The 26623-nt window shown below is 38.4% G+C and overlaps 1 protein-coding gene across 3 annotated transcripts; it reads left to right on the top strand.

Annotated features, from left to right (window-relative positions):
- Positions 1 to 832: 832 nt before the first annotated feature.
- Positions 833 to 25023, top strand: TRA2A (transformer 2 alpha homolog). Of its 3 annotated transcripts, none has more exons than XM_066554585.1 (8): positions 833 to 1052; positions 9992 to 10125; positions 11673 to 11832; positions 14198 to 14386; positions 22449 to 22564; positions 22999 to 23106; positions 23805 to 23872; positions 24047 to 25023. In XM_066554585.1, exons 1-8 carry the CDS (start codon positions 1017 to 1019, stop codon positions 24055 to 24057), a joined length of 822 nt encoding a protein of 273 aa, XP_066410682.1. In that variant the 5' UTR covers positions 833 to 1016; the 3' UTR covers positions 24058 to 25023. The 3 variants fall into 3 exon arrangements, with proteins under 3 accessions (XP_066410682.1, XP_066410664.1, XP_066410673.1); XM_066554567.1 differs by having other exon boundaries at positions 838 to 1052; positions 11667 to 11832; XM_066554576.1 differs by having other exon boundaries at positions 840 to 1052; positions 11667 to 11832; positions 23002 to 23106.
- Positions 25024 to 26623: the final 1600 nt, after the last annotated feature.

The raw sequence follows: 26623 nt of genomic DNA, 5'->3' as shown, positions 1-26623 counted from the left end.
ATTTATTGACAGCTCTGTGCAGAGAGCGGTGCTGGGTGAGAAATCCACAAAGCCTTCACGAAGACTCCCAAAACTTCTCTCTGTCATACATTTTAACAACAAAAGCGCTAATGTTCATCGACTACAAGTTACCTCCTCCTCTTACTAATTAGCATTCTATCTTCTATTGGTTAATTATTCTTTCGCTTCTCATGCTAATGAGCCCGCATGCTCAGTCCTTCTCTTCTCTTGAGTCGGTGGTCCGTGAGTCGGTCCCACATCTCCCCCTGCCGGAATTACGTTCTACCCAGTCACAGCTGCTTCCGCACAGTCGCCAAGTTGTCTTGAGCAGTTTCTTCCTTATCTCGGGAGTTCTGCCGTATATTCTTGTGGCCCGTGAATTCTGCGTTCTTTGTGTCCACTATCAGTGGTAACTCCTTCTTCCCAGGCTTTGTTAGCCTCCTCCTAGGTCGGATATCACTGAAACATATCCAGCCCTGAACCTTGACAAGGCAATTCTACCGACAGCTAATTTGTCTTTTTAACGCCGGGACATCACTCAGTGCTTGCTTGACAGCTGCCTGTTTCAGGGATTAAATCCCCCTTCTTACTCATTAGGCTTGAAAGCTCACAAATATCAGGCATCAAAGAACATCCTTTCTTAAGAACATTTTTTTACAAATTCCACATTTCTGCAGCAACACCCGCGCACCTGGCGGGCCGGGGCGGGGCTGCGGGACACCGCGCTCGCTCCCGCGCCGGCGGAGCGCGCATGCGCGGCGGGTCTCCCCGCAGCGCCCGTCTCCTCCTTTGTGAGGGGCGGGCGCGGCCCCGCCCCGAGCGCGGTGCCGGGCGCAGACGGAGCGGCCGCGGCGGCGCCATTTTGCGGCGGTGCGGGAGGCGCGGGCGGGAGGTGGCTGTGGTGGTAGTGCTGGCAATAGCGGTAACGGTGGTGATAACAGCGGCCGTGGGTGTTGTTGCTAATCGGGACTAGCGTCCCCCTTTCGCCCCAGTCCCTTGGCCAGGACTCTGCCGACATGAGCGACGTGGAGGAGAACAACTTCGAGGGGAGGGTGAGTGGCCTCCCCTGCGCGGGCCGTGTCGCGGGGGGGATCGGACTCGGGGGCGGTGGGTGGCGGCACTCGGCGTCCTCGGGCCTAGCGGGGGTGGGGGCAGTGCAGCTTGGCTCTAAAATGGCTCCTTCGGGCGCCCGAGGCTTGCCTGGGCCGTGGGTGACGGCCCGCGTCCCTCTCTGCTGCCCGCGTCTCTCCTCACACGCTCCCTGCTCCCATCGCCCCGGCGGGCTGCGGGCGCCGGTTCCCGGTGCTGCGGGCCGGCCCCTGCCCAGCCAGCGCAGGCTGATCCTGCGCTGCTGGAGCCCCGGGATTCCTCCACGCTGCTCTGTTCCCATCCCGCGGTCCCGAGCCGCCTGGTTGCCGCCGGGCCTGGGGGTCGCTGTCCTGCCCGTTCCCGCGCCCCCGGCCGGGCCGCCGAGGCCTCCTCCCGCCCGAAAGAGGAGGGACCCCGCGCGCGTCCTTTTGTGCGAGGTGAGCGGTATCTCCTGGCTCGGGAGCTGCCTCGGGCCGGGCCCCCTCCCGCCACTGGGGAGGTCCGGCCGGTCGTTATTAAACCATTGAAAGACATCGATCGTGAAGCTGAAGGCTTCGAACGAGCTGCTGTGGCTTTGTAACCTTGTTAGGCCTATGTCTCTCCCTCTGATGGCTGCGGGTTTTCATGTACACGTGTGACAGGTCCCTACCATTTTCAGTGTTTTTGTGGTTTTGTTTTTTGGGTTTTTTTTAAGTGATGATCGAGGCAAGCAGGAATTAGAAGCTTCTTGAAACAGGAAAGAAATGTCTGCTCCTCCATCACAATTTACTTTTTTTTTAATTTTGCAGAGGTTTTCTTTTTGTTTGTTCTTTTAAGAGATTCTTTAGAAGAACACCTGAGTATCCTCTTGGTGACTCTCTCTGATGATCCAGTGACAGCAGCCTTGCAGTTACATATATAGCTACTGTCTGGGGAAACAAGCAATAAAATCTTGAAAGAACGGCATTACCTTCCACAAATTATTTTTGCATTACTATTGTTGCCATTTTTGTGGTAATTAAAAAAAAAATCTATAGGCTGCAAGTTCTTTACCTAGCTATGCAATAACTGCTGCTGCTTCCTCGCGTGAGGTAAACAAAACCTTGCCTTGTGTTGATTGCTTGGACAAAAGGTGGCCGTGTAGCTAAGCAGTATTGGGGTAAATAAACAGATCTTTGAAGGGGTAACAGCTATGTTTCAGAAACTTGAGCAGTGAGCGTGCTTGGTTATTTTTTTTCTCTTTTTCAAGATGACGGTAATCGCCCATTTTACAGTCAAGATTTGTATCTTTAAGGATTATTTTCTTCTCTGTATTCCCAGTGTGGGTTATTGTTAGGAAAGAAATTGTGTTAGGTTAGTTGTCAGAACATCGGTATTGGGCTCTTTGATGGGTCTGTTGTTTTTGTTACAAAGCTGTTACAGCTCTGTACTTTCAGCATTTCTGCACACCACCTCCTCCCAGATGTAGAATTAAAATGTTTTGAGAGAACATGAAGTCTGAAAAGTCCTATAGTAGCAGTTTCTGTGACTTCTGCTTATCAGTTTTTGGGTTTTTTGGGTTTTTTTTTTGTGATGGAAAATTTACCTGTTGGAAAGAACTGCTGACTGTGTTGAGTCTTCATTTGGAAAACTTCGTTTGTTTTTGCTCCCTACACTGAAAATTCTCAATCAATAAGGCATAACTGAGCATAATGGCAGGTACTTGATTGATTTCTAGTTGGGAGTTTTGTAGTTCTACTGAAGAACATTTGTAAGCCTTTTTATTTTTTTTTCTTCAGTAATACTGCTTTGTTGTGATGGTACTAACATTCTTGAAGTAAGGAATTCTATTTCAGAGTAATGCTTTATTTTTCGTTTCCATTGGAAGTGCTCACAGGCATAAAATTAAGCACATATAACTTTGAGGCTGTAATGTTTAGTCTGCTATTCCCAATTGGATAGGACTCTGTCAGACACTGAATGTCCTGATGCTTCAGTTTGCTACATCCAGGCACTGAGCACTGAGAACAAAGCAGAAGTTTTCATTGAGAGAAAGAACTGCAGAAACTGGAAGAAAGTTTGTAAAGAACCTGTTTTCATGGAATTTGGCACGAATAAGAATTCTGAGTACCCTTTCAATTCTTCCACCCCCTGTCAGTTTAAGTGCTAATTAGTGTGATGTGCTTTTAAAAACTGAATGCCGAAAGAGTAAGGCTGTTTTAAGTTTAGTTTAAGATATTTTATATTTCATCTGTGTATATGGATGTTGTCCCAAAAGCACTTCAGTGAAAGTTGAGTATTAGCAGAATTGTTTTAAATGCTAGTTTTATCGACAGTAAGATACTGTATGTGCTTTGCCTCTAATTTATGATTTTAAATTCATATTAACTTATCTGAATAGGCTATTAATAGTTATGGAAATAACTTTCAATGAAATTGCTTAGTTTGCACTCTTTAAAACTTCCATTTCTGAAGTATTGTGTGTGAAATCATTGTAGAGCTTTTCCTTCTTGAACTCACTCCTTTATTGACTTTTTTTTTAAGCGCATATTTATCAAATATGCTCAGACTAATCAACATCTGCTCTGCTTTTGTGTCATTTTGTTTCAACTTGTTTCAAGCAAGTTCTTTATTAAGAATGTGGCTGGTTGAACAGAAGAAAGCCCCCTCCTCAAGCAAGGTGATTTAATAGAAAGAAATTTACAGAGGAATTAAAAATACAGTGGATGTGCTAGAGCTAAGTTTGTGGACATTAAGAATTAAAAAAAATTTAAATTGTGTTTCTTATCCAGTGACTTGGCTTTGGAAACATCAAAGTATTTTATCACCATTGAATGTTTTTTGTGAACAGATTAGACAAATGAGGCTTTTTTTATCTTTTATTTCTGTCAGATGGCAGGCAACTCTTACTTCCTTTCATATTTTTTTGTTATTTTTCATTATTTTTTATTAATTTTTGTTATTTTATTATTTTTTATTTGGTGTTCAATCCTTGATGCAACTTTAGATGTTTCCCAGAGCAATGAACAGAAGGGAGTCTGAACAAACCTGCACTTCAGTAGCACCACTTGAAACTTTGATCAGTTGTTTCTGTTGAGCTTCTGGTAACATTTAATTTCTGTAATCTTAACAGTTTAGTAGTTTTCTACCAGTATATTCTACCAGTGTTGTTTGTCTAAATAGGCAAAACCTTTTATCAGAACAAAGGTAAAATTCCATTTTACAACTCTGTATTGATTGTCTTCATTCTAATGGTCCTGCTGTATGCAGGATCTTATAGTAGAATAAATAGTATAATCTAATAAAACACTTCAAGAAATGCAGGATTTTGCACGTGGCCCATCCTGTTGAAGGGAATATGCAAATTTCATAGGTACACAAGTGGCTTTTAGGTTAGTTTAGCTGTGAAAGTGCCTTATGTTTGCTTCATAAAGTTTGGATGCAAAATACTTAGATACCTATGGAATTACGGAGCTGATCAATTTTGAGATTATTTCTTTGGCAAAAAAAGCCCCAAGGGCTTGCTTAGCTATTGTATTACACCTCTCCTGCAGTGGCAGTCTGCCACCTCTATGGAAAGGCAGGAATGTTGCTTCCCACACCTTTTCAAACACAAGCACAATGGACTGCTAATGCTCAGGGGTTCTGCATTCCCTTGGAGAGTGCTGTGATCACCCTGCAGTGTCTAATGACAATGTGTGAGAGTTTTTCTTCTGGAAGTCTGATTTTTAATTTTTATTGTTTTAATCAAGCTTAATAAATTTTGCATTGTTCTGGACCTTGCCAGCTGGGAAAACCGCTCCTTTTGAACACGTTCTTTTTGCTGTCTTCCGTGTCTGGTAGAGGAATGACTACAGAACCCTCCCTGAAGAGGTGATTTTCAAGCCTCAGTGAGAAGATGAGCTTGTAATTTCAAAAAGTTTATTGCTGAAGCCTTTTCTTTCTTTTCATAAGTGGGATCATTGCGAAATACATAAAGTTTGCTTATGTTAGTAACTTTTAAAATATCCATGTCTTCTAGGTAACAACTTAAAAGATGGTTTTTATACAGAAGCTTATTATGTGTACTATTGTCATAGTCATAGAAGATCAGCTAATTAAGGGATCCTTTTTTTTTTTTAGTATAGTGACAGATCACAGTATGAAGCAAAAAGGATTTAACTTCTCTTTTGAGTTTCAAGGAAGGTTGGTAGATTCCTGCCAAAATATAATCTTGTCCTCATAAATGAGATGTCAATAGCTTAACAGTTTTATCCGGTGTATGTGGGCTGCTGCTAAATTCATGTTTCTTTTTTGACTGCTTATATTTTTCTGTCCTCTTTTAATAGAGTTTGACTGCATTTATTTTTTTAGTTTGGGTAGGAGTTTTTAACAAGATTTTTTGGAAATGGTATTGCTCAACCACTTGTCCTGTCCTTTTTTTTTCACTCCAGGTCAAATGAATTTCACCTGATATTTCTGTGGGATTTAATATTTTGGGTTTGTTTTTTTTTTCATTTCCCATGCTTTGCTATGGAAAGCTTATGGACCTAGTTTATAAACTATGGACCTAGTTTAAACTTAGGTAATTATTTTTGGTTAGCATCTCACTTTAAATTTTGATAGCCTTTCAGTCATACTCTGAAATTGTAAGGTGAGTGTTAGGGTAAGGCATGACAAGTTCAGGACAGAAGAATAGTGTGAAAGAACATGAGATTGTTTTGTTTGGTTGGTTTGATAAAGGTGTTGGTTGGTTGGTCACTTGTTTGTTTTGTTTGTTGTGGATCCCCCCCCATGTTCTTTACCATACCTTCTTTTGATGGGTGGAAAATGGAAAGAATACTTCTTCAAGACTTCTGTAATTCTCCTCTGCATAAAAGCGTTTAAATGCTTTTAAAACAGTAATTACATTGGAAAGTAGGATTTCTTTTGAAAAATGCAAGGGATTTAAGTGGTAGATAGAACTTTTTGATCAGTTAAACAGTTTTATCAGTATGGATGAAATACGAGGACTGACTGATGCCTGGCTCGGATCATCTAAAGCTGTTGGTAGTTGCTCAGTGTCTGGGTTTGTATGATCATGGAGTAGTGGGGGTGGAGGAGAAATCCTTTCTATATCACTTTGGTTTGTTACTTCTGGGAATGAAGGAAGGTAACAAGGATTAAAAATACTCCTCAGTACTTTCTTTAAATGCTTCTAGCTGTGTATTTTATCCAGAGAATCAGTAACTGAATCTGCAAATTTTTTTTTATTTTTGTGTTTGTCTACAATTTTGGCTCCAAGTTCCAATTCTTGGTGAATCATTAGTCCCATTTCCTGGTGTGTATTTGAGGAAACCACTACATCTTACTCTGAAGAAGCACACTGTTACAACTGAGTTCGGTTTTTTGTAATTACTTTTTGCAGGGGGGGAGGGTGTTTGGGTTTTTTTGTGTGGGTGGGTTTTTTGGTGTTTTGGGGAGAGATGTTTCCTGGAAAAGTGTTATTGGCAGATGCAGGGTTTATTTTGAAAGGGAAGTCTGATCTGAAGAATATGATGAAGTTCTGTTTCTTTTCCTGCAGACTCTAGCAGCAGCAAATTTAGATAGTTTGACATGGGGATAGTGAATTATCTGCCTACAAGTTTGCAAGGGTGAAAGTAGTGACTGGACAGCTGCATAACGAAGCCCAAGGCATTAAGATAGGTACTGTCTGTAGGAAGCTGGTGGGATGAGGAGCTGAGTTTACACTGAGTCTCATCTGTGGCCCTTGAATGACTAAGGATCTTTAGAACAGAAAGATAAGAAAGTGGTGCTGACAATCCAAAGTGCAATTTTAGTCTTTTCTCTCCTACACAATATTTAGTTTCTGTGGTAATAACAGATCTAAGATGAGAATGCATAGGTTGCTTTAAGACTGGTACAAAATTGAGGTATTTTAGTGCATTGGGGTAATAGAGTTGTCTGCTTTCTTATGTTAAAGATGACATACTAAGAGCGTTGAGTACTTTTGTCATATGTATTGCAGAATGGATATAAGTGGTTCATGAAGAACAATTGGGTTGGTCTGTGGTGTAGACTAATATACAGCTTACTAATTGTTTAATTATAGTGGTAAGTAGAGAAGAAAAATTCTTTAAAATCTCTCTTTGTGATTCCTCGAAGCTCTGAATCCTTTAATCCCTACCTGTAGTTTTGCTGATATAAATATTACTAGGCACTTTCTCAGCATCATCCTTAAGTCCTTAAACTTTTGCAGGTTATTGTGATTCTCTTAGTCTCCTTTAGAAGCATTGTAGGAGTTGTAACTAGGTGAACTATGTTGCATTAGAAGATGAGATGTAATTGCTTCCCAGTGACAGTGTGCAACTGCAATCAGGTAATCTCTATTCAGCTGCAGCTTATATCCACAGTTACTTGGTTGAGGAAGTTCAAAATCTCTGAGAATTTACATGGTTCCCTCTGTCATTGTGGATTTCAAGTTGTATATTTGTGAATAGAGCCCATAAGGGTTTTAAACAGATACTTCCAAAAGGCCTTAACCTATATGAAATTATGTAATATTTGCTTTTGTCAACTTTATATAGATTTGGTGTCATAGCTGATATTATTAAAGACTCTGTGGGTGCTGTTGTAAGATGCTTCAGTTGAATAGCTAAGAACACTAAGCTGACTTGAGCAATTGTGTCCATGGTACTTTTGGCACCTCCCAGCACTTCTAGATTGTGCAGGAGCCAGGGATGGGATGGGGGTTGCCTTTGTTCAAGTTTCCAGAGTTCTCGTTCAAGAATTGATCTTTCAGATGTAAAAAGTATGGAAAATGCAGTATCCTTATGAAGGAGTGTCTGAGGAGGGTGAATTCTTTGTCTTTTTTATTGAAGGGTGTTTTCTAAATCTGATGTAACTTTGAATGTTTTTCCTTATTACTGATCATTTTTACTAGGGAGAAAAATACAAATAGTTCCCAGAGAAATTGGCAGTTGTTGCAAGTGATGAGTTATAAAGAGAAGAATTTAAGAGGCTGTCAGACATTGAAGAGTACAAAGAGGCGAGGTGATAAAAAAATAATATTAGTGGTTATAAGAGAAATTTTTGTTTATTGCAGACAGTGAATTCCAAATGTTAAGCCACCAAATTTGGTAATATTTAAAGGCATGTACATAATTTATTTCAGTGAAGTCCTGTAGTTAGCTCAGTACATAGCCATCTTCATAAGGGTTATATGGTCCACTGTTCACAGCCAAGCTTTGAATTTGGCCTTCATTATTAAAGTTTGGCAGGCCTATCATCCTAGTAGGTGACATTCTCCATGAGTCCTTTGTCCTTTTTATTGAGGTAAAGGGGAGTGGTAGTGTGGCTGCAATAGTTGTTAGTAAGGAGCTTCTCAGGTTCTCTTTCTGGTGAATTTACTTTCTGGAAATATGAAGACAGCATCTTTGAAAAAGAACTCCAGCCCAAGGTAGTGAAGAATTTTAACTGCAAAAGAAACTGCAAATCTGGACATAGGTAGAGTAAGAAAGAGAAAAAATTGTGAAGACAGTCAGATGGAGAAATCATGCAAATAAACATGAAATGTAACACCTGTGGGAGGGGAACTTGGTATGCATTTTTCATTAAGTTTTTTGTGGAGTTACAAATGTATATAGCATACTGTTCTGTAGGGGTTTTTATAGCTAAGCTCCCTAGAAATGCTGTGCACTATAAAATGTGAGGAAATCCTAACCTGCTCTTTGTTTGCTTGTTTTCCTAGTTTTTCTCTTGTGTGCCTTACCATGCAAGAAAAAAACCCCTCCTGTTTTTACTTCTATTGCATTGCTTTAACTATACGGTTCTACATCTTAGTTTATATGGATTATATAAGGAAAACAGGATAACAATGAGGAAGAAAAAGTAGGAAGAATAATAATTTATGTTGCTTATACCTATATGCATGTATTTTGTGAGTAAGTATGTGCATAGATAGGTTTTGACTGGAAATCTTTGGCCATTCTGTTGAATTGAATGTCTTAGTAATCTGTAGGAGTAAAATTTTGGATATTTAATACTGAGAAGCACATAGTTATTATTTTAGGGGGGGGAATCACTGATATCAACACTTCAATATATTTGTGCTAATTAGTTTTTAGTGTATCTATGTATCTTACAAAAAAAAAATCTCAGAGGGGAGGAGGGTAGCTTTGCAAATACAGTAAAACACTGAGAACTCAGTAAGCTTATTGTTAGAACATAGACACTTATACAGTTTTAAAGATAATTTTTTTAAAAAGTTGTTTTATAAAATAGTTTCTTGCACTTTACCTGCTGGCTTTTCAATTTGGTAGATAACATCTGAACTCCAGCAGAGTTTTATAATCCCCACGTGCTTAAATATACTAAATGTTCTTTTTCCATTAAGGTTAATGTTCGTGAAGAAATTGAAGAGTTTTTTCCAAGAATGTGGAAGATAAATCAAGATAAAAGAAGGCTAATGAAAAGTATTAAAGATCAGAAAATTAAAATTGAATGGGGGAAAAAATTGAACAGAAGATTGGTCAGATAGAAGCACTTGAATATTTTTTTAAGGCTATAATGAATTGTTTGAATTGGGGAAGAATACACGAAGTATGAAAAATGAAAAACTCAATGAAGAATGAAGAAAAGTAGAAAGCAAGAGTGAAGTAGAATTAAAAGAATCTGGAAGAATGAATGGGTCCTAGGTTAAGTAAATGTATGGTTTATGTTCCAGTGTCTGTATGATCAAGTTGTAGATGAATTTGCATGATTACTTAGTTAATAGAGAATTGGTGATCTGGTTCAAGCAGGGACCTATTTGAGGCAAGCATACAATATTAACAGTGGGTTAGCAAAACGAAATTTGTTTTGGAGGGTATTGCCTAACCATTTGTTTTTCAGGAGCAATCAATATAATAGAATTACTGTACTGTAAATGTTAGGAGTTAGGCATTTACACAACCAATACCATTTTTAATACTGTCTTTTTTGTTAGGAGTCTCGCTCCCAGTCAAAATCTCCAGCTGGGAGTCCTGCTCGTGTAAAATCAGAGAGCAGGTCAGGATCTCGCAGTCCATCGAGGGCTTCCAAACATTCTGAATCGCACTCTAGGTCAAGATCAAAATCAAGGTATGTTCACAAAGTTACTCATGTCAGCTCAGTGTTACTGCTGTTATTTTAGTAGGTTGGTGAAGTTTCTTTTCCCCTGTTGTAGAAAATACAAACTCTTTGGGATGTATTAACAGGGATATGTTAATTTGCCTGTTTGTGCTCGTACAAGTGGATAAAGTTGGAAATTGATTTCATGGGTACGAATAGAGAAAATACTATAATTATAAGTAATCATGTAGAAATCACAGCTGAAATATGTAGGTTTCTCTCTTCCAGAAGGTAGAGAATGGATTGCATTTCAATTTTGTGAAGCTGCTTCCTTCTCCTGAAATTTTTTATGGGGGAGTTCTTGTGTAGACCTCTCCTTTAGGGGGCAAAAAAAAAAGTGAAGTGACACCTGACACCTACTCTTTTTACTCTTACATAAAAAGAGTAAGCTGTCTAACTGTTGGAAATACTGGAAAACAGTGTTTGTGAAAGTTCTTGACATTCTTTCATTGGAGGCTTTAAAAATATAATCAAAAACTTTGTCTTAATTTGTGTGTGGTCTTAATTTATGAGAGTTTTAAGATTTAAATTCATTTTTCAATGCTGCACGTGTCTTCTCTGTCCTTCTCTGCCCCAAGTATGGATGTGTGGAGGTAAAGCTTTATAGCTTTCAGGTCTGATGGAGCTTGCATGGATCAGAAGAGAAATGTCTTAGGCTTTTTTCTCTAAATATGCCATAAATATTACCTGGTTTATACTACCTATCTTCTCTATTCCCTTTTAGCAACATATTGATGAAAATGGGGAGAGCTACTGAATCTTTCTTTAACAACCTCGAGAGAAACCAGAAAACAGCATTTGTAGCACTAGAGGGGAAAGAGGAATAGTCTTACGTTGTCTCTCCTTCCCAGTTCTTGGGAGAGATCAGTAATACATCTTCTCTATTTATACACTTTATGCCAGAGCAACTGAAAGAGTTGATGTGCTCTGAATTGCCAAAGTTCAACTAATGTTACAGTTTCTCTTCTTGCAGTGTTTAGCCAGGTGATTACCTACCTTATTATCAGCAAGACATTTGCAAAGAAGTGTTTGAGGATTAGAGCAGGTGTTTGGGGTTTGCTTTTTTTTTGGTCTGGAATAATTTTCATGCCTAGACAAACTTTACTTGTAGATATTGCAGCACTGTAGTCCTGCCAGGTGTTTCAATTTTTCAGTCAAAACAATACTTTACAGTGTGGCATATCTAATTTCTGTGCCACTGTGCAGTTGTTAGTTAGATAAGCAGCCAAGCTGATGTAAGTTTAAACTCTGAAATTCCTGAAAGCTGTTGTGAATATAATCCTCAGTGTATGCCAGAAATACTCTCAAAGAGTTAAAAATGGTGCTACTGAGCAAGCAGGTTATTAGAGATCCATGCGATCTTTAGGTGTGCAAGGTAGAAAAAGCTTAATGGGTTTAATATTGTAGACACCATCTAAAAAAGATTTTTCTCTAGAAAATGTACTGTTTAGAGTTCAATAAATGATGGCCACATGCATTTGCCCTGACTGAAGGCTTTCTCTTTGTCGAAGATCCAGGTCCAGAAGACATTCGCACAGACGTTACACTCGTTCCAGATCCCATTCTCATTCCCATAGGAGACGCTCTCGAAGCAGATCATACACGCCAGAATACCGTCGGCGCAGGAGCCGCAGTCATTCACCAATGTCCAACAGGAGAAGGCACACTGGCAGCAGAGTATGTCATGTTCAAAAAGGCTGAGTATCGACAAAACAATTGCTGCTTGTATCAGTGTAGTGCACGTTACCTGCAGACTGAGTTTGACCTGCTGGTTTGTCACTGGAGGATGCAGGGATTGGATGGGAGTGGGGGTTATGTGTGGAGCAATCTCTGTCCTTACAGCTGAGCGCTTACTTCTTGGGCCTGCAACTAACTGGCAGGGAAGTTGTAGAATTTAATTGAAAAACATTCTATTGCAAGTCAGTATGTGCAGGTAGGGTGACATTTGGCTTCAGTCAGCTCTAGAAGTTGAGCTGTTCTGTTCTGATTCTTTTTTTTTTTTTTTTTTGTTCTTAAAAAAGTATATAACCTTTACAAAAATGAGACCACATCTGTGTATGCTGGCAACCTGAAAGTATTGATAAGATTGACATAGGGATCCATAGAAGGAAATTCCCAAGTGTTTATTTGCTTATAGAGCATATGTTGAAGATTGCTTGTGATTTTAGGCTTCTGATTGTTTCATTTGATTTACCTTGAAGTAATGCCTTGTGTTATTAGGTAATAAGTAAATCTTTATAGTAGACTAGAAAAAATTACATTTGTGGAAAGGAGGCGCAGTAAGTCTTTCAAAATATAGATGAGACGTGTTTCTGTATGAGCAGGAGGAAGTATAGCTACACCAACCAAAATCTAAAATACTAATCCTGTCATTCTGAGATTTCTCCTTGTGTCCTTCTTTGTAACAGCAGAATGGTTGGGGTTGAAAATTGGAAAGCAATTTTGCCACTTCTTCTCTTGTAGAGAGAGCTTGCATACTGGGTTGATGGGAGGCGGTACAGAAACCTAATACAGAAGTTGCCCTTTAGTCCTCCACAATCAGTTTAGGCCTTCCAGTGGTGATGTAGTTGTCACTTGGCACTTAGGGTCTGCAGACTGATCTCAGTATTCTCTTGCCTTGGAAAAACTCATGGGGTTTAAGTCTAAGAGGGGTGTTAAAAACATGCAAGAGGTATGGATGTGGGGAGGAATTTACCTGAACAATTATTTAAATGACGGATTTCATTATACTTATAGGATTTTAGTAATAAAATTAGTCTAGTTGCCAGTGCCATTGAAATATGGAGTAAAAAATACACATCTTGATGTGCATAATTAAAACTTTTGAGTTACAAACTGCCAGGTCTTGTGCTCTTTAGCTATAGTGTGGAATTGCAGAATATTCATGTCTTAAAACAGAAGTTTGAACTTTGACAAATGGAAAGAAAGGAACTTCACATATGTGAATAGTGCAGGCATCTTATTTTCACAATAGGTTCCTGAGCAAATGTGCTGAAAAAAATATGACAGAAGATCTAAACCTTTTCAGTCTTTGAATCAGGCTGAAAAGCAGGCACTGAGGCATAAATTATAATTCATAGATGACTTACTGAAACTGAAATACAACTTTCAGTTGTGTCAGCTTCCAGTTGTTATTTTGGCAGAAACAATAAATCTCTGTGCTTGTTGCTGGTGTTTTAAATTGCTGCATCTAGTAGTACAGGTGCCAGACACCTAACTGAAAAACATGAAAAACTGAAAAAGATTTTGATCAAAATAATCTTACAGAGGATTTGTTAGATACAAATTCTCTGGCATGTAAAGAAATTTTGAACCTAAAAGAGGACTTGTACCTTGTACTAGTACATATTTGACTTTGTCTAGATGTGAAATTTTTTAAGTATCCCACATCATGATAGAGAGTGAAGAGTTTTGTGCTACAGAAATATGCATGCTTTTGGATTACAGTTTCACAGAACTGGCCTTCAACACTTGTTGCTCTCTAGATGAAAGAATCAGGTGCCTTTCATCCAGTTTACAAGTGGAAAGATTAACTTACAAGTGTAAATATTGACTTTCAGTATATTGGGTAGGAAATGCTGAGGTGGAGGAAGTTTCAGTAGGAGCTAGATTATAGTTCAGTTGCCTGTGCTTAGGAGCTCAAGTGCTCACATGGATTGTGGGCAGCTGGAGGCAGCGTGCACTCATAGTGCCTGTGATCACCATGCAAAAGGGCTGAAGGTGGGAGTTCAGGCTGGTCGACCTGTCTGCAGCACAGATTTGTGTGTGGTGTCTGCCCCTTGGTAGTTTAAATATTAAATACTAATAACATGGGTTCCTCTTGTTCTGTAGCTTTTCTGTATATCAGAATGATAAATTTTATTAACTGTTTTTTACCAAGATGAGAAACTTGTCTTGGTCTTTTTTCTAAAATTAAAACCATTGAAAGTAGTTGCTTTTTGATACAATCTTACAATTAGAATGATAATGATATAAGAATATTCAAATTTTAATAATTTTTTAGAAACAAAAACTAATTGGAGTTGAACATTTGTGTTACCAGGCTAATCCAGATCCTAATACCTGTCTTGGAGTGTTCGGTCTCAGTTTGTACACTACTGAGAGAGATTTACGTGAAGTCTTCTCCCGTTACGGACCTCTGACTGGTGTCAATGTGGTTTATGATCAGCGAACTGGACGATCAAGAGGATTTGCTTTCGTTTATTTTGAGAGAATTGATGACTCTAAAGAGGTAAATGCATGCTTTGCTACTTTTTTCAGGTGTGCTCTTTATGCATTATCTTCATTAACTGTCTGTAAAAAAAGACAACGAGTTTTTGAGTGTGTATTCACTAGCAGATTCTCACACTGAGATTAATTTTAAATGCTTTGTTCAAGCAATGTGGCAGTTCTAAACAAATGAAGCATTTGAGTTCAGGTGCATGGGCAGATATTGAGCATAAGCTGTCTGTATTAAATCACCAATGAGCTCTGGACTTTGATTTTAGTCCGTTACTTCAAAATGCAAATAAATCTTTAAGGCTTCTATATCTAAAGTATTTTTGAGATACTTTTGGAAATCAAAGTTTTAAGTTGTTTTCTAAATGAAAATTCTGGTGATTCCTTGTGTATTTTCTCCTTTTAGGCATGTCATTGTACATTTGAAAAACAGTGGGGTTTGTCTTGATTTGTGCCTTGGTCAATTGCTTTCCTTGTTGTTTAACAGATAGCTGTTAATAGCTAGACTGAGTTGGTAGTATAATAGATCTGTAAGGAAAGAATCAAAGAATATGAACAGCAGCCTGTGTTATGATCCACCACAATTTACATTAAGCAATAGTTCTTTTTACCCCTATAATGATACCGTGAAGTTTACCACGTTTACTGAAATTCGTAGATAAAGTTGCTATTAAAAGTAAAGACACCCTCTAAAAACTACTTTAAGTCTGCGTTGTGTGCATCTCTTTCTTTGGGACAGACTTCATCTTGTTTATGGATTAATAGGTTTGGGCAGATGTGCTGTTTGATTCTGTGTGCATTTGCCAGGTTTTATTTATAAGGAGATACTAAATATGACTCCTCTCTTTATAGATCATTTAGTATTGAAGGCAGGGAGGATGACTGCTCTGGAACCTATCAGAAGCTGAAAAATAAGAATGCTGCTGCTACTTGATGATATTTAAATGAAAAAAAAACTTGTATTTGGATTACTTGATTGAACTAAGTTCTTGTGTTTGACTTCTGGTATGATCTAGAATCAGTTTATGGGAAGAGTAGTCTGTAGATGTATATATGTGTGCTTGTTGCAAGTTATAGAGGTAAGTAAAAGGACACAAAACTTCCTTTAGTGTCCCTTCTATATTCTCCTGCAGTCTCAGTTGGAGAGGTTGGTGGAGACATTAATGGGATGGATAGCTCTATATCCATCTGTCTTTAATGGCCTGCTCTGTTCTAACTTCTAGACTTGTATTTCTTTGCACACTGAATTTGTTGGGATTTTGAAAAAGTGGCTGTTTTGTAAAACATTTTGCATCTGAAATATTTGCACAGTATTCCTTGGCACATCCATGTACCAGTCTTGTCTGCTGGTACAGCTTTTTTTCTTTTTCTTTTTTTTTTTTTTAAAGCTTCATATGTCCTTAGAGGTAGGGTTTTTTCCCTGGTTGCCACGGGCAATGGTCATGCGTGATACCATGCATTTCTTAAAATGTTCCGTGTAAATAGCATGAAGTAATTTGTTTAGCACAAAGCTGTTTTGGCAGATGCTATGAAGCTGGAATGCAAAGGAAAACAAAAAGAGATGTTACTTCCATTCAGTAATACAGAAGTAAAGATTAGGGCCTTAAGCAGGTACCAAAATAATTTGGAATGTAATTAAACCCATTTTTCTTTTCTCCAGCGGGTTGGTGCCTAAAAAGGGGGAAAGGATGCAAACTCTCCCAACACTTGGAATTTAAATAACTGAAATATTTTGGCAAGAAGGACAGAAGCAAAACTTGTTTATTTGACTTATTTCATGAGCCTTGAGGACAGATTTGAAGATGGCAATGAGTGGCAGCTGGTGTAGAAAAAGGGGAGATATATAAATGTAGGTACATACAGACATATAGCTAGATGGCTGTACGTGTGAAATTTTGCAGCAGGCCCTGTAAAAGAACACTGAAAGAAACGTAGCATTCTGTGTTTGGAAGGTATGCATACTCAACTTTCCAGACTAAAAGCAATGACACTTGAATTACTTCTGTTCTGAATAACTAACTCCTCTTAAAAATAATAATAATTTTAAAAACTCCAACCAACCAAAAACCATAACCAGAATCCCAAACCTTCAACATCCAAAACATCTAAATAAAGAGATGATATATTGAACTAAATTACAACCCCATATAAAGATAGATGGATTAAATGAGAGTAGAACTCTAGGGGAAAAGTTGGATTTTTCATAGTCTCTACTATTGCCCTTCAGGAAGGCTAGCATAGGGAAGCTTCTCAGCAGACCTGCTCTGAAATACAGGTAATACTAAAATTTTACATCAAATTAATTGTGAGTAGTTATGTTTAAGCTTTCATAACTTAATTACTGTCAGTTGTGCATGGATTCTCGTGCAGCTAAAAATCCCTCAGGATCTTTGTCATCCTACCACGTTTACAAACTGGATCAGTTATAGAACTAGTTAAAGTGTTGCTGTGAGTCATGATTCTGAAACCAAGTTGTGCAGTGGCCATATGGTGGTAAAGACATTTTAAGTTGTCAACTAGATCAATGTTTTGGAACTCCAAAGACAATGTAAAATAGCGTTTCTTAAAGGTGATACTTCTCAGTGTCCTAAAAATACAGAAGGGACAGTTTTAAAGTGTATTTTTACCTAACAGTTTTAAATTTTCAGAATTTCAGATTATCAGGCCATAACAGCCTTGTTGTTAGCTGTTCATGAGCATCTTGGTTATAAAGAGGAACAGAAGCTTAGCTTTTGATAACTACTACACAGAGAAGCTGCCAAAGCATCACAGTAGCTTCAGACATTCCACTACAACAGGACTGAGAAAGAAGTTTTCAAAGCATGTGTCCAGTCCAGGAGATTTCTTGTAGAATATGTTCTATTCTGTTTGAAACTGCCAAGGTTAAGATGAAACTTCATGATCAGACAGAAGGTTCCTTTTCCATCAGATGTCTTTTATTGCAGTGGTATGGTGTTTGCAAAATAACACTCAACTGGATTCTTAGGTTTTGATCCATATTGAAGGTGCTCGTGGACACTGTCTTTAGTTCAAAGTGTGATAGCAGACAGTAAATGTCAAGGACTGATGGGTGTCTGGGAAACAACTGATGAATGTCTAATGATTGTATGGGAACCTGAGGATTTGCTGTGCCAATGTTCTTGTCTGTCAGCTTGTTCAAAGCCTGTTTGAAAAGCTTCTGTCATTATATGCCTGTTTTTAGAATGGGTATATAGTGGGTTTAATTTATTGTAAAGTTATTTTATTTCAAGAAGTTTTTGGTTTTATAAAAATATTAGGTATTGCTTTTTTGCCTTAGGTGGTGCAGCGTCTTGTCTTGGCCACCCTTTTCCAAGTCCTCAGAATGTGCAAGTCCTTTGCGTGTGCAACATGCAAAGGGCAATATCTGTAAACATCTGTTCAAGACTTGTTTCTCACACTCTCTTACGTAGTCGTCAGTATTGGCAACACTGGCATGCAGCCAGTGTTGTAATATTGTTTTGCAATGTTTTCACTAAATTATAGAGGATATTCATCTGCCCATCACATAAGGACTTTTCTCCTGTGTTTAAGAGGATTACTAACTTCTGTGTACTAGGATGAGAAAAAAATTAGGTTGATGGAGGAGGAATTGTGTCAGGGTCTTACTTAACAGTAAGTTGAGAAAATGATGAGTGAAAAGTGCTGGCTGTTCTAGGGACGTGGTTCTTACTACAGTTACCAGGGATGTCATATGCTGCTAAACCAGCTTTTCAGTAGCTCAGACTGTGAAGTGTTAGTTGTTCAAACTGAGGCTACTATGAATGTACTGTCTGTAGGAGGAACTCATCTAAGAAGCATCAGCTACAGCAGCTGTTGGCAATATGGAATTTTCTAATGCTAGTTAGATGTTCTTCAAAAAGTTTTGAGCATCTTTCCAGAACCATTTTCTGAAGTGCTGTTCATTAACAATCAACACAAATCAGTAACATCATTCAGTTGCCAAAAACCAGAATAATAATGGAGTTTATCAGTTCAACTTGAAAAACATAAAATGTGTGATGCAAGCAGACCAGCTTAGAACCAATGTTATTGAACAGAACTCCCATGGCTTGTTGAAGAAATGGTTTAAGTATTGTTCGTGGTATCAAAAACAACCCTTCATATACCAGAAAAGAGCACTAGAAGGTCTCAGATGTTTGGAATTACAAGTTACAGACTTCTGGAGACTGAAATACCATGAAGTTGAATCTCTAAAGTATGCTTTAAAGATAATACATTGAATCTATCAATGCTGAAGCTCATAATTGTGTATGTTTAAAAGTTATCATTGAAATCTCAAACTAGAGAATGTAAATTGAATGTTGTTTGAAAGTGAAATGGACACTTGAATTGAACTTGGTGGACTGCAGCAAGTGTAAAAAGATAAGTTTCGTTGTTAATTCCATCAGGTTTTTTTTTCCAGAATTTTTTTCAGTTGTTCTCAGTAAATCCAGAACTGAATGAGTAATCAATTACTGGAGGGGGGAATCTAATCCATTGTGTCTTTCATCCCTTGCTGTACCTGTGATGGAGTGGAGATGATTTTTTTTCAGTGTCATTAAATGCAGTAGACAAGAACTTCGAGTAAAAAACAGACAAAGAAACCCCCAGAACAACAGCGAGGAAAAGAAAAGGCAATACCTTGTGTAGTTATTTTTAAGTTGTGAGAACATATTTTCAAAATAAGTCACAATAAAAACTGCTTGTGTTTGACTATTTAAGCATATTCAGTCTGTATGTTGTTAACTTTTTAGTGATTGAAAGTTATTTGAAATAGTTATCCAGACTGGAAGTCTTTAATTTTTTTTAGTGAATTCTTGATTAACTAATACCAGCCACCCATGTAAGTTTGCACATTTAATTAAAAGTTGTGTTTCCAAACTTGTTTTACTCTATCTACCTAATTGGTCATACATGTAGAAAACATTATATATTGCATTAAATATCAAATGACCTTGAAATCTTTCTTAAATTTATTGCTTTCTGACTTTTTTGAGCCACTGGAGATGATACTGTAGTTCTGGAACTGCTCATTTGCTCAAACTAACACCTTATAGATAATCAGTTTTCTTATTATGGATAGTCTGCTGAAGGTTTAAAATTCCAAAACTTTAAAAATGTGATCCAAGATTGAACCTATGCCATTCCCAGTCCTAGTTCTGTGTTCTGACTGCAGACATATAGATGTATATTCTAGCCTACAAAAATCAAGTTTTTCATAGAATTTGCTACTAGAATTTTTATTATATGTTTATAGGAATGCTGTGTTCTTGCTTACTGTCCTCTTGCAAAAGCCATGCAAGTCTTTTAACGACATACAGATATTTGGAAAATAATCTAGGTTGTAATAAAAATAGATTGTTGACTGTTTAAAGACTCCTAAGAGGGTACTGTGTGTCTAAAAAACCAATATTATTTGATTTTTTTCTTTTTAAAGTTTCATTTCATTATCTTAAACAGTATTTGAGAATTTATTAAACAGCATTTGAGAATCTGGCATTTTTAGAGAGAATATGCAATTTTTTCTCTTTGATACTGAAATATTCTTAACATGGCAGTCATGCACACCCAAAACCATTGAGAAGAGGAAAGTGAAATTTGTTTTGAATATGACCGGCAGTAAGAAAATTTTGTGAAACCCAAAACTTTTTTGTACACTACTTTAACTTTCAGTAAAGCACAGAAGTGGCAGTGATTAGGATCACTTAGATATTTTTGCAGCCTTCATACAAAATAAATACTGTTGTATCAGTTACATGAACACAGGTTTTCAGAGAGGGTTTTTTGTCATCCTCCAGTAGTCCTTACCTAATAATGCCAGCGTAAGCACTTCAGAGACCTGAGGTGTGCAGTTAAGAGTGGTGCAGAGAATCTTCTCTTTAGAAGCAATTTCCAGTTGCTAATTACTGAATATGAGTGATCCATACTATTAATTGTAGGTTTTGGCTTTCCTGTTTGAGGATGCAGTCAGCACTATAAGAGGCTTTATTGTTTTTGTCTATCTATTAAAGATTTTCTCTATTTAAAAAAATTTTAATTGGCAATTATTGCTGAGAGCTGTAAAAGGAAAATGTTTTAATATTTGGTAGGACATTAGAAATTATGGCCAGGGTGTTGGGAGTTCTGTGCAGTCTGGTAACCATGATCTTTATACACTGAAATGTAACACATTTCCTGGTATTTCTAAAACAAACAGCCAGCTCTCAAAATTAATTCTTCATTTCTCTTGCTGGTATTTTGGTCTTCTTTATACTGCTCCCTCTTTCACAGAATTCTTCCTCTGGAAGAGGTGTTTGTTGGCTTAACTAAATAAGACAAATATGCCAGATGTTCTGGATTTGAGGTGGCTTCTTGTCAGCTAAGCTTATTATTCTGGAAGTTGTTAACTGGGCTTGAAAATGCCATGCTGCAGAAAATTTCTTACAATTTAACTTGCTGCATTTCCAGAAAGATGTGTTTCATCACGAAGGTAATTTTTCAGCCAGATATTTGCAGCCTTCATTGTTAGGCTTGTGCGCACATACTCTCCTAGGATGTGCACACAGATTTATTTTCATTTATATCATCCTTGTGGGAAAAAAAAAAAGGTGTTAAGGCTAGAAGACTAAAGCTGAGGAATGTGTTTTAGTCACAAAATATACCTGAGTGTATATTGAAAGACTTGAAATGCTCTTTGCTGTGCCTTGCAGTTGGCTAAATGTAGTTAGTTTTGTACAGGAACTCAAATCACTAGGTGGCGATATAGTATGGACACAAACAGCATTACTAAAATACAAACTCTCTCTCAATAAATACATCACTGATCATCAGTCACCTCCAGTTTGGACACAGCAGTTAAATCATATGGATATCAGATTTCTGTATCTCCTTTACAATTTGTATGTAAGTTCAGTGAGGCTCTTGTTAGAGTTGAGATTTTTGAATAAATGTTTCATTATTAAAAAGAAGAAAAAAAGTTCTCTGTTTAGAGCCACCTTCATGTTTTGAGGTTGTGTCTTGTTTTTTGTAGATAAAAAATAGCAAAGTGGTTATGTTCTTTAACTCAAGATTGTAACAGTGTCTCTTCTCCAGACGTGAAAAATTAAAATAACGTGTATTGGACTAAGTGCTATGCTTAGTGTTGAGAAGTAAGTGGTGTGTATTGGTATTTCAGGGATTCTATAGCAGATAACAAAAGCTATTAAAATTCAAAAAGCAAATTAAAAAAAAATCCTTTCAAGTCCATTATTAGCTTTTAAAATTAATTGTTGTGGATTTGTTGGGGTTTTGGTTTTTAGGTTATTTTTGCATGGATATAAGTCTCAAAAGTTCACTGTGCCCCTTTGAATAACTTACTTTGATGGTTTGAGTTTGTGAAAGGCCATTGTATTGATTCTCAGAGTGGAGGAGCTGGGGCTGGAACACCCAGCGAGTGCGTGCAGGGGCTGCGGGCAGTTCTGAAGGCACGGGCGTCTGAGCGCAGAGCCTTGTGTGTATCACTTAAGCGAGCTGCTATTGTGAGAGGGAGTGGGGAGGAAGGTTGTAATTAGGTATCCATGTAGGCTGAACCCGCCATTTTACTAAGCTCTGCTGAAGTAGGTCCTTGTAAGGGAGATGGCAGGAGGCTGGGAGAGCATGAAATGGCAGCCGACGAGCAGTAATCCGGCCATATGCACCCTACAGGAAGCCACTGTTTTGCACAGCTTTTGAATCCGCCCGTCCCCTCTGGGGCAGAGACGGCGGTAGGAAAGATGCAGCTTTCAGAAAAAAGCTGGTTTGACTTTCAGTTTGCCTTTCACATGGGTAGAAGATAAAGTCTAGGGAGAGTGGCTGTGTTAGTGGTTAGCCTGTGCTCCCTTAAGAAGGATTGAGAGTCGCATTAGTTCGGCCCCCCAGTGTAGCCCTGTAACACCACCAGCACACAGGCATGGGGACAAGAGATGAGCCAGTCGCCACAGTGGGGCACTAGTAACCAGTCTAAACAAGACAAGTTCCGGGCTTGTTTTTCTGGTGGAAAATAATGTGTTTGTACATAGCCTTCCATAGTTACCAGTAGGTTGCAGATGTCACATCCCTGTTCCTTGTCTCTCCTGCAGGCAATGGAGCATGCAAATGGAATGGAACTGGATGGCAGGAGGATTCGAGTGGATTATTCAATCACCAAAAGAGCACATACACCCACCCCAGGCATCTACATGGGCAGGCCAACACAGTGAGTTCAGTGGATTTAAACTGAATGCTAGATTCTGGTTGAAGAAATTACTAACATACACTCTCAAATCCTACTGTTGTTTATTGTATCTTGATTTGTAGAAATATTGAAGGACCTGTTAATAAAAAATAATATCCAGCATGATCAATTAATGTATCCTTAGCCTGCTGAAATTCTAAAGTGCCCATTTGCCTTTGATTTTGATGGGAATTAGCATCAAATCCTTCGTTTTTCTGGGAGATTAGGAACGTGTTTTTATTTAACTACTTTGTCTGTATATTTTTGTGATACAGTCTTAAGTGTCTTGATTTACTACAAGACCACTTAAAAAATATTTTAAATAATTTATATTTATCTCTCTAATAATTTAACTCAAGATGAAGACTAGATATATGAAGGGGGTTTTGTTTTTGTTTTTTCTTTTCCCCTAATAGCAGTGGAGGAGGTGGTGGCGGTGGAGCGGGTCGTCGCCGGGACTCATACTATGATAGGGGGTATGACAGAGGGTACGACAGATATGAAGAATATGACTACAGATACAGGTACCTTATCTTTATTTCATTTCTATAACAGTGGATTTGTTGGAAAGTTAGATGACAAAACATACTCAGTTTGTAGCAATATTCTGCATGCATGTCTGTTATGTGTTAGAGCCTCATTCCCTTAGGTTTTATGGGACTGAAGTAGTCAGAATCTTCAGTGTTTATGTAATTTGGTTTTACTGTTGGGCAAGGGGTTAATTTTGCTGTGCTAAGGAGGTGTAGAGCATGTATCCCAGGAATCGAGTGGACAGATAAAAAGGGAACTGATTTTTCTATGCTGTATATAGAACCAGGGACAGCTGATACACACTGCTGTTTAAAAAGGGATTATTTGTAGATGGGATTTTTAATGCTTGACATTTCATAACCATCTTGCTGTTTTGAAAGTTATCTGGTTTCAGAGAATGTTGTTCAACAAGAATTGTAGGCATCTGGAAAAGCACTTTATGTGTTTGTAATGCTAGCGAGAGTTTATTAAATTCTTTGTCTGGGAATATCCTAGAGTTTAAACACATCAAATAGAGAAATATAAAAGCATTTGTTAAATAACCATAAGTCACAGCCAAATAAAGCAGAAATCATTCATGCAGGCCAAGTCTTTCAGTGCTAAGGAAGTGGTTCTGTTCTGTAGAAGTGATGTGAATAAGGCTCCTTTCATAATGGATGTTGTTTGGTTTCTTTTTTAATTTCCTTTAAAGGAGACGATCACCATCGCCTTATTATAGTCGATACCGATCGCGATCAAGATCCCGTTCCTATAGTCCAAGTAAGTAAATACAAGTGAATAAACAGGATCTGGCTGTTTTTTGTTATATGAATTGATCAATGGGAATTCTGAATGTGAAAGCAAAAAAAGTTGGGCACAGTTAAGTTGAGATAATGTGTACAGTTAGTTTATGATTGTGTAATTAGTAATTGTGTCATCTTTTGTTTTTTCCAGGGCGCTACTGAAGATCAGAAGAGTTACAGTTGAGGACTTGATTTTTAAATACAAAGTTCAGATCTTTAGCTTCCCTACTGCTTTCCCTTCCATCTTCCCTTTCTTGTCCTCCTTCCAGCTCTTTCACAAGTCTTTGGTTCATTTAGAATATATATATTTTCAGTTGAAGTATTCCTGTTTTCCACCCCTTCTTATTGTAATACTCTTAAATATTGTAATTGTTGTAGTTTTTGTGTAGTAAAACATCTTGAGCAAAAAAATAGAAAACCCCAAAGTGCTGATACATTTTGGAAGTCATTCCTATTTTATTTCTAAAACAGTTGGACTCCTGACTAATCAGAAGAGAGCATTGATATTTTTAAAGCTTGCATGTCATATGTAGTATACACACTCAGATACTTTAACATAAACCTGCATTTCCAAGTAACTTGTTAATCTTTCTGTTAAAATGTTTACCTATTACTTTGATAAACAAGTAATGACTTTGAGTCTTTTCTGTAATGATAAATTTGCTTAGATAGTCATGAACCAGAGGATTTTTAATTTTTTTTTGTCAAGTAGTTGCTTTGAAAGTAGACTATTTGAGCTAGATCAGAGTTTGGTGTTTGACTGACTGGGAGAATAGATCCTTGTACACTCAAAATTAAGGCTGTGTGTTTTATAGAAAAAAGTTTCTGGATTGCTACACAGTGGATAACAGTTGAAATTAAAATTGTTAAATTCCTGGGGTCTTTGTGGTACTTCATTGAATATTTCCTTTTAATTGGTGCAAGAGAAAAATATTTATTGAACATAGCAATTAGTTATATAATTTGCTGTTCATGAAAGAAAAAATGGCCAACTTTTTGGTATTGAAATAATGATGGAGCAAGTTTTGTTTCCAGTCCTTTTTGAACTTTTGGAAGTATGGATGGAAAAACCTACAGCTATGTGTAAACCTTTTTTTTCCCCCCAATAAAAGTTAAGTCCACTGATAATGTGGTTTCTTGTCTTTCATTCTGTGTCTTGTGTCACTTTGGAAGGTAGATTAAACAGTACTTGATACTGGGGTATAGTTGATAAAGTCAGCTTTTACCTGTCTTTTCAGGAGCCTTGTCTTCCCTGAGAATCAGTATGTGGTTATTTGGGATGGCTAACCTGGGTGGGTAGTCCAGCTTTCTCTTGTGCCATCCTTGTCACTTGCTGGAGTTGTGGTGAGATGGTGGAATAAAAGAAACCCTGTTGACTTTGTTGAGTTTTCTGGCAAGTGGCTGGTTGAATGTTGATATTGCCACAGCAAAAGGAATACAACCACAAAGCCCTTGCAGCAAATTTTCATCCTGATTGTCAGGGAAGGCCACCAAAGAGTTTATCATGATTCTAAGAGGGTAAGTGTATGAAATGTAATTGCATTAGCTGTTTCTGTGTTGGTGCCAGGAACTATTAACAAGTAGTTAAAAGAAACACCAGCACACATCTTTAAAGTTTGTTAGAATATGCCAGAAAAATTGGTGACAAAACAAGTTCTAACTGGTTATTGCTCAATACCTTTGAATCCATGATGTCTTACCATAAATTTCAGTTGGAAATTCTTAGTAAATTGAAAGCAGAGTAGCTGAAACACTGAAGCCAAATCTTCCAACTCTGATGAATTTACCTGTATTAATTAGTGATCCAGGCAAATTAGGAAATGTTAAGAAAATTTTTCTTTGTAAACCAAAGTCCCAACATCTCAAGAACTATTGGTATATTTAATTTTGGTTTTGTTCTTCCAAAACATGGAAAGCAGTGTGCAGAAACAGTGAGTTGGCCAGTGTGACACCCAGGCACAAGGACTGCAAGGAGGATCCAGGGAGCTTAGAAGCCTATTGGTCTGACCTTGGTGCCCAGGATGGTTGTGGAGCAGCTATCTTGAGTGCCATCACACATACAGGACAACTGAGGGATCAGGCCCTGCAGGCATGGGTTTAGGAAAGGCAAGTCCCACCTGACTAACCTGATCTCATCCCATGACCCAGTGACCCGCTGAGTGGGAGAGGGAAAGGCTGTGGATCTTGTCTACCTGGACTGCAGCAAGGCCTTTGGTAGATACTGTCTCCCATAGCATATGGCATTCTCCTGGAAAAGCTGGTAATCCTGTGGTTTGGACTGGTGCACTCTTCACTGAGTAAAAAAATAGTCTGGGTATCTTGCCCCAGAGGGTGGAGGGGAATGGTGCCACATCCAGCTGTTGGCCAGTCTCAAGAGGTTCTCCAGGGCCAGTCCTTTCCATATCTTCATCAGTGATTTGGATGAGGGGATTGAGTGCACCCTCAGCAAGCTCACAGATGATGGCAAAATCGGTGGGAGCACTGATCTGCAGGAGGAGCCTGAAGGTTCTGCAGGGGGATCTGGACAGGCTGGATCAATGGGCTGAGGTTCAGTAAGCTTAAGTGTCAAGTCCTGCAGTTGGGTCACAGCAGCCCCAGACAGTGCTACAGGCTGGGGGCAGAGTGGCTGGAAAGCTGCCTGGCAGAAAAGGACCTGGGGATGCTGGTCCACAAGCTGGCTGAGAGTGAGCCAGGAGTGAGCCCAGGTGGCCAAGAAGGCCAGCAGCAG

This window comes from Molothrus aeneus, chromosome 1, assembly GCF_037042795.1.
Source record: "Molothrus aeneus isolate 106 chromosome 1, BPBGC_Maene_1.0, whole genome shotgun sequence".
Taxonomy (NCBI): domain Eukaryota; kingdom Metazoa; phylum Chordata; class Aves; order Passeriformes; family Icteridae; genus Molothrus; species Molothrus aeneus.
Note: the sequence above shows the minus strand (reverse complement) of the source record. Positions and strands in the feature narration are given on the sequence as shown.